Source organism: Solanum stenotomum, chromosome 1 (genome assembly GCF_019186545.1).
Source record: "Solanum stenotomum isolate F172 chromosome 1, ASM1918654v1, whole genome shotgun sequence".
In the NCBI taxonomy this organism is placed as follows: Eukaryota; Viridiplantae; Streptophyta; class Magnoliopsida; order Solanales; family Solanaceae; genus Solanum; species Solanum stenotomum.
Window position 1 is genome coordinate 55,176,247 of NC_064282.1, and position 7,462 is coordinate 55,183,708.

General features: G+C 31.3%; 1 protein-coding gene across 2 annotated transcripts in view; it reads right to left on the reverse strand.

The window, feature by feature from the left end:
• Positions 1-467: 467 nt before the first annotated feature.
• LOC125853782 (peroxisomal fatty acid beta-oxidation multifunctional protein MFP2-like) overlaps positions 468-7,462 on the reverse strand; it is an 8,204-nt gene continuing 1,209 nt past the window's right edge. Inside the window, exons 2-18 of one of the 2 annotated variants that reach the window (XM_049533535.1) lie at positions 5,330-5,401; positions 5,172-5,237; positions 5,025-5,081; positions 4,701-4,768; positions 4,532-4,613; positions 4,025-4,080; positions 3,621-3,926; positions 3,444-3,530; positions 3,199-3,373; positions 2,999-3,120; positions 2,749-2,915; positions 2,426-2,680; positions 2,094-2,215; positions 1,889-2,010; positions 1,644-1,792; positions 1,317-1,455; positions 468-618 (exon numbers count right to left, since the gene is read on the reverse strand). In XM_049533535.1, the coding sequence (XP_049389492.1) occupies positions 583-618; positions 1,317-1,455; positions 1,644-1,792; positions 1,889-2,010; positions 2,094-2,215; positions 2,426-2,680; positions 2,749-2,915; positions 2,999-3,120; positions 3,199-3,373; positions 3,444-3,530; positions 3,621-3,926; positions 4,025-4,080; positions 4,532-4,613; positions 4,701-4,768; positions 5,025-5,081; positions 5,172-5,237; positions 5,330-5,401 (2,081 nt within the window). In that variant the 3' untranslated portion in view covers positions 468-582. Of the gene's footprint in view, positions 619-1,208; positions 1,456-1,643; positions 1,793-1,888; positions 2,011-2,093; positions 2,216-2,425; positions 2,681-2,748; positions 2,916-2,998; positions 3,121-3,198; positions 3,374-3,443; positions 3,531-3,620; positions 3,927-4,024; positions 4,081-4,531; positions 4,614-4,700; positions 4,769-5,024; positions 5,082-5,171; positions 5,238-5,329; positions 5,402-7,462 lie in introns of those variants that run through there. The other variant, XM_049533534.1, reaches the window with a different exon arrangement.

Below are 7,462 nucleotides of genomic sequence, written 5' to 3' on the forward strand. Positions count from 1 at the left end.
ATTTAAATTATTTGAAATTGATTGATACAAATTACAATTATTGGGTTTGAAGAACTTGAAGAGAATTTGAAATTGAGTTTCATAGTTATTGGACATTTTGCTTAGTAATCTGAAATTTGAGTAAATTTTAAGAAAATTTGAAGAGTATTAAAAACTTAACATGTACAAGTTAGTTGAAAATTTGAGATGTACAAGGTAACAAACTTCTAATATTTTTACTTGAAGTTGTAACAAATTATGTCATATTTTCTCCTTTCAATTTTACTTTATTTATTTTGAATTTTACCCACCTTTCAATTCATATTTAGTATTAGGTCTTGAAAAATATTTTGAGGAATAAATAATTAATGTTAAAAATAAAATATAAAAAAATAATTGTATTTTATTAGTATGTTAGAAGTGAAAAATAAAAATAAAAATTATTTCTAAAACGATGGACAAGTAAAAATAAATAGAGGGAGTAGTCCATATTCATTCCTTCTCCATAATACATAATAGATTAGTTTTATAAAACCATCCAAGAGATAACAGTAAACAAACAACATAGTTCTCAAATGAAATAACTCAAAAACTAGCTGATCTTTATAGGCGTGACTTTGCAAGATCCATCGTTCCACTCTGCAATGACCACAAATAAATTTAGCATCCTCATAATATAATAACAACTAGGGGTGTACATAGATCGGTTTGATTTAGTTTTTTACTAAAAAATAATTAAATCAATTATGCCGATTTATTAACTTTATAAACCAAATCCAGCCTATATAAAAAAACGGTTTCCCTGATTTTGGTTTTAGTAGATTCTTTCGATTTTTTCAATTTTTCGATCTTCTTATAATTTTTACTCAAATGTGTGATAGGCTAGAACTTAAAACGTTAAATGATTAAGAGTCTTCAAAAAGACTTAAAATTTCACATGAATATAAAATACTTTCTATATGTTATATTTATAAGATTAAAGGTTGCAATCAAACTAAATACAAAATAAAATATTTTTCAAAAAATGACAAGCCTAAATTTAAAATAATATATGTATATATTGAAAGCTATAAACTAATTTAAGATATATTAACAAATCAAGAGTGGTCGGTCATTTTTTTGTTCCAACACCAAACCAAATCACAAGTTGTTTTTTTCTTTTTCAATTTGACTTGTACCCCACTAATAACAACAATGTATAACAATTTAACTTATGTATACTACAACAGTTACAATATATGTATTACTAATTTTTTTGGATTGCTTGATAATATAAAATATTGTGTGCAGAGTACTGTACTCCAATTTAGAAAAACAACATAATTAATTATACTCACCAGAGGAATCCCCCTAGCAGCTTTTTCAGCAAGGTAGTCACAGGGCTTGAAATTTTTTCCATAAATTGTTGCCCACTCATCCAATCTTGAACAAATGTATTTGGATCCAACAGTATCTGCCCAGTAAATGATCCCTCCCCTGCCCAACAAGTATCCAATCAGATTTTTATTACTAACAAAATTTATATACTTTTCTCATTATTCTAATTTCTAGTCATGATCATACTTTTCTGAGGATTGCCCAAACAGACCACCAATTTCAGTAATCACTAACGTGAGACTTTTTTTTTTTCATTCTTTAACAATTTAATCTGAAAAACTACATACCTGTAAGGGGGAAAGCCTATGCCCATGACAGAAGCAATGTCAAGATCAGAAGCTTTGACAACAATGCCTTCAGCAAGTAATCTACATGCTTCATTAACTGAAGGGAAAAATATCATTTCGACCATGTCCTTCTCCGAGAGCTTCGCCATCTGAGACAAGTACAAAAAGCAATTTACGAGTAATCAAGAGACGCACAGATCAGTAATACATCATGATTTCAATTACTAAGGATCAGTATGAGAAACCTTTGGATCAATGCTGACACCAGAAATTTCTCTTGCCTTCTCAATGTATCTCTTAATGTCTGGATCAGGCTTGGCTTTGCGTCTTTCATCGTATAAGTAGAAACCTTTTTGAGTTGTTTCACCTACAACAAGTGTGTCAATGTCCATTCAAAAGTGTCAATCATTTGCAATACCCCTAACACCTCAAAATAGAGAATAATTATACCTAATCTTTTATCTTGTTGCATTAGTGGAATAAGCATTGACTTGTAAATTCTCCCGGGCATACTCGATACAAATTGAGCTTCACTAGCCATTGCAACATTGAAACCAACAAGATCAAATAACCTGCATGTAGGAAATCAAATAAATCCAATCATTGTTAGTTATGCGAACAAAATTCTACATTGAAAGTTGCTAAAGAAAAGAATCTACAGATAATTAAGTACAAGCACATCATGTTTGAGTATATATGTCTTTGGACTGGTTTAGCCGAACAATCATTTCAACATAGGCACTGCACATCTATTTAACCAATGAAGTTGCTAGACACTTTACCTGAAAGGACCCATAGCCATTCCAAATTTAGTGAAGGCGCTATCTATGCAGTATACATCTGCTCCATGTTCGACAAGCAAAAGAGCAGCTTGGGTGAAAGGAAAGAGCATCCTATTGACAGCAAAACCAGTGCAGTTTCTTACTACTACTGGAGTTTTCTTTATCTTCTTTCCAACATCGAGTAAGTCTACAATTACTTGTGGAGATGTATTTTGGGTGCGAACAATTTCAAGAAGTGGCATCACATGAGCAGGACTGCACCAGATTACAAGTATCAACAAACAGAACAAATGAGGAACATACAAAATTCTAACATGCATCACCTGAAAAAATGAGCTCCAATAATACGATCTGCATATTTGCTCTTCTCATCAACAATCAAATTCAAATCAATTGTAGAGGTATTACTAGCAAGTATACAATGTGGAGGGCAGTACTTCTCTAAATCCGTAAATATTTGCTTCTTTAAAGATAAGTCCTCTGTAACAGCCTAGTACAAATTATTAGCAAGACATTATAAGATAATCAATCAGTCAGCAAACTAGAGTATCTATACGAGAATATAGCTGATACCTCAATAATCATGTCAATAGCTCTGAAGCTCTCATAATCAAGAGTACCAATGAGTAGGGAGAGAGCTTTTTCAAAATTCCCTTGACTCAATTTTCCCTTATTGACGCGGCTTTGCAAATTTGCTGGGTGATTAATGCATTAGTCATATTATCAAGAGTAAGTTAAAGTAATTGCGCAAAACAATATAATGATCACCTTACCTTTTATTCTGTCAATCCCAGCCTCTAGGACTTTATCATTAACTTCTTTCAGGATCACATGATAATTGTTAAGGAGAAATACAGTTGCAATTCCAGAACCCATTAATCCACCTCCCAGAACTCCAACCCTTTTAACGTGTCGTGGCACTAACCCCAAATCAGTCACCCCTGGAACCTGTTTGTGTTAAGACAGAAAATCAACACCTTTATCACTTCTCTGCCTAACATAATTTAACTTAACTCACCTTCAGGGTTCCACGTTGGGCAAAGAAAATGTGGACTAAGGCCTTGCAAGGGCCTGAACGTATAAGAACTTCGAATGTTTCATACTCCTGAAACAGAAAAGTGTATGATCATTATATTTGTGACAACGTATTTATTTCATAGGAAGAAGAAGTAGAGGAAGTGATCCAGAATTGAACCTTAATAAGTCCAGCACGTGGACCGGACACTATACCCTCTTCAACAACATCAACGAATGCTAAGGGATGATGGAGATTTGGAGCTATTCTAAGGGCTTGAGCTCTTGCAAACTTTAGTATTTCCTTTGCCTCACCAAGAGACTCCATCTTGTCAGTTCTGTAAAGACTGGCAATATTCCAAGGTTTTTTATGCTCCCAAATATCAAGTGCCCATTTACAAGCAGTATCCAATAATTGGCTCGATGAAACTATAGCATCAACAAGGCCAAGGTCAAGAGCTTCCTCCCCTTTAACAAGTTTTGCTGTCTACATAGACAATATGAGTGGAAAAAGGGTGTAAGAGACGAAATTTTCATGATATGATCGATGCCAATGCTGAAATATAAAGGTGAATTGCATCTTACTAGCATCATTTCTAGGGATTTAGCAAGTCCCACGAGACGTGGAAGCCTCTGAGTTCCTGAAATATAACATTACAAGTTCACCACAAAATCAGATTAATTAAAAAAAAGAGTTTTAACTTCTTTTACACTGTACATGCTCGTTCGTTATTTACTCAATAACATATGCATTAGCTTATCCTTGTACATGTGATCAATTTGCAGCTCCATTATCAGATAGTGCATTGAGAATCCGAACACAATCGGGACATGAAAGAGCAAAAATTGGACTCTATGCTTCAACAAACTGCCTTTTTCTTGTTAATTGAAACCATGAGTTCAATTGTTTCAGATATGATATCACATTTAATAAAAATAGGAGCTTTTAGATGTGATCTATGTCTATAATTCGACAGACAAGACGATTTTAGCTCTTCAGGGAGAACTTTATTGCCTTTTGTTTTCGATACATGCTACAGAGGACTAATGTCCTGATTAAGAAGTTAAACATTAAACAAAAAGCTTCCATACCTCCAAATCCAGGAATTATACCAAGGTGAAGTTCTGGCAATCCAAGTTTCGCATTTGGAGTGGAAATTCGAGCATGACAACACTAATGATTGAAACAACATAAACAATTAGCAAAATGCATTCATGTCAACAACAAAGAAATTAGGATAGTAGTTTAACATATACCTACCATTGCAATTTCAAGTCCTCCACCCAAAGCATGACCATCAATAGCCGCTACTAAAGGTTTTTTCGAAACTAACATCATTAAATCAACATTTTCAATTAGCTGCATTCAACTTTGCGCGTAGTTTAGTGTAGAAGGATCTCTAAGTTGGAATAAAAATAGCCTACAAGTACATAGGGGCGGATCTAGGGGGACGGGAGGGTGTTCACCCCTAAACAACATGCAAAAGGTTAGCTCAGTGGTCCAATACATTCAAAATGCATACCTCAAACTACATTCGATATCGAGTTTAATTTGTAGGGAAAAGATAAAAATGTAAAGGCATACCTTCCACAGTGTCAGTGAGTATATCCAGAGATATATAACCAGGGTTTGGTTGTGCCACTGTGACATATAATACAATTGGCAGACATAATTAACTAAATTAGCTAAGGAAAATATGCAGCAATATCACTAGATGCTAAAAATGTTTACCTTTTTCTTGTTGTAAGTCAACAAAGGAAGAGATATTAAAACCACCAGAGAACTTGCCATGACAACCTATCAAGATTAGATATTATTATATAAATATGTTGGAATTTAATTGATATATTAATAAAAATAAATATTGTGATTTCATCAAATTTAATTACCTGTCACAACAATTGCCTTCACATCATCTCTCCTAAAAGCTTCCTCAAATGCATCTTTCAAGCTGTACAAAACTAATTAAAAGAATGGTTTCAAAGTCTTGCAATAATATTTGAAGACTGTTTATCAAACTTGTCCAAGAAATATGAAATTTAAGTTTAAAAGACAGTATTCACTTTTCACTAACAAAACTTCAAATGTACTGATAACTGTTTTCATGTCCAACACAATTTTAACTTGCAGACCAGACCCTTTTCCAACTTGACTTAAAATACCACTTTTTTCCAAACGCCTAAAAACCATTATGAGAAAGTTCATATTTTTGAAGAGTAACATCATCGCGAGTTGGATCAATTTTGGGAGGTCATAATAATGGGTCAAAACTCAATCCAATTCAAATTTGTTTGGATCAAAACGGGTTAGCTAATAGATTATATAACAGATCAACACTCAATTTAATTAAGCTTAATTGTTTTATTTGTTCTTTTAAACTATTTTAGTACCTAATAAAATTATTTTTTTCTTTTATTATGGCTATAGCCTATATATATATAGGGGTAAGTATGGTATGGTATGATATGGTATTTGAAAGTTTCGATATTCGGTTTTAAAACATTATATTATTACCATACCAATTTAATTCGATAAGATTCGATATATTGAAGTTTGATCATTTCGGTATTTTACGGTATGATAAATCGGTAACCATGATTTGTTCAACTTCGACTAATAAATACTCGTACAATAGAGTTTTATGACTTCAACAATTAAAAAATGTCACAATTGTATCATATATACTAACATATTACACATGTAGAAAACAATTCCTTTTGTTAATCGTTTACAATTCAAATACATTCAAAGTTTTAACTTCTCAACATTCAGTTTATAACTAGGTTGCATATTTTTTAGTATTTTAATAATATATATGTTATTTATGTAACTATATACTTCGGTATGGTATTCGGTATTTTGGTATGTTATATCTAAATACCAAATACCGTATCGAATATAAAAAATAAAAATAATAATAATAAAAATTAAAAAAAAAAATATATATATATATATATATATATATATATACGATATACCACACCAAATACATAATATCAAAATCACGGTACTAAAATTTTTGGTATGGTATGATATTTTGGTATATACCATATCATGCTCACCACTACCTATATATAACATACCAAATTGAAAAAAAAAAATTAAAATATTTTGATAAGATTTCTCACGAGCCAATTCGAATTACATATCCACCCAACTTTTAATGATTTGGGTTGAAATGAATTGAGTGAATAAATGGACGGGTCAATAAACGCCCAAACTCAAATGAATTGGATTTGATTTTGCCACCCCTATTAAAAGGTCAATAAATTATGAGAATTTATCTAACAAAATTATTGCACTTTATTTTTATCAATAAAATCACTCAACTAAATATTTTTACCTTTAAAAATTACTTAACTAAATTTCATGATTAAAATAAATTTAATATGAGAAAATTAATTACTGTATTTTTATGCCATATACATATGGACCCCACAATTAAACAAAAAATTTAAAAATCATTATGCTTCTCCTTTTTTTATTTCTCCAAGAATTCTTACGGAAAAAAAAAAGAGAGGCTCTTTAGGAAGATTTTTAAATATTTTTCATGCCGAAATTCAATTGATTCCTGTTTTTGGTGTCATTAGAATGTCATTTTCTTGAAAGAGTTAATAATATTTTCCGACTTTCAATCAAATAATTCTCTTTACATTGAGGAACTATTTAAACTAAGGTTGGATTTAAGCTTAAACGCATTAAATTAGGAGGCGTGACTTTATTAAAGAATAACTCGGTTTACAAAAAATTTTATGTTAGCAATGTTCATAGAAAAGTTACGGCCAAACACATACACAGCCCCTCAAACTTGGCCCAATTTTTCATTTTGGCACTCCAACTTAGCCTTGTTCCATTTTAACCCTTGAACTCCATTTTTTCTGTTCCATTTTAACACAAAATACTATTTTTATGATTCTTTATTTTATATATATTCTTCAAATGCAACTTCTTATTTTAAATCGACACGTGTCAATTAATTTTAGTTAAAAAAATTAAAAATTAACAAAAAAATTTAAAAAATA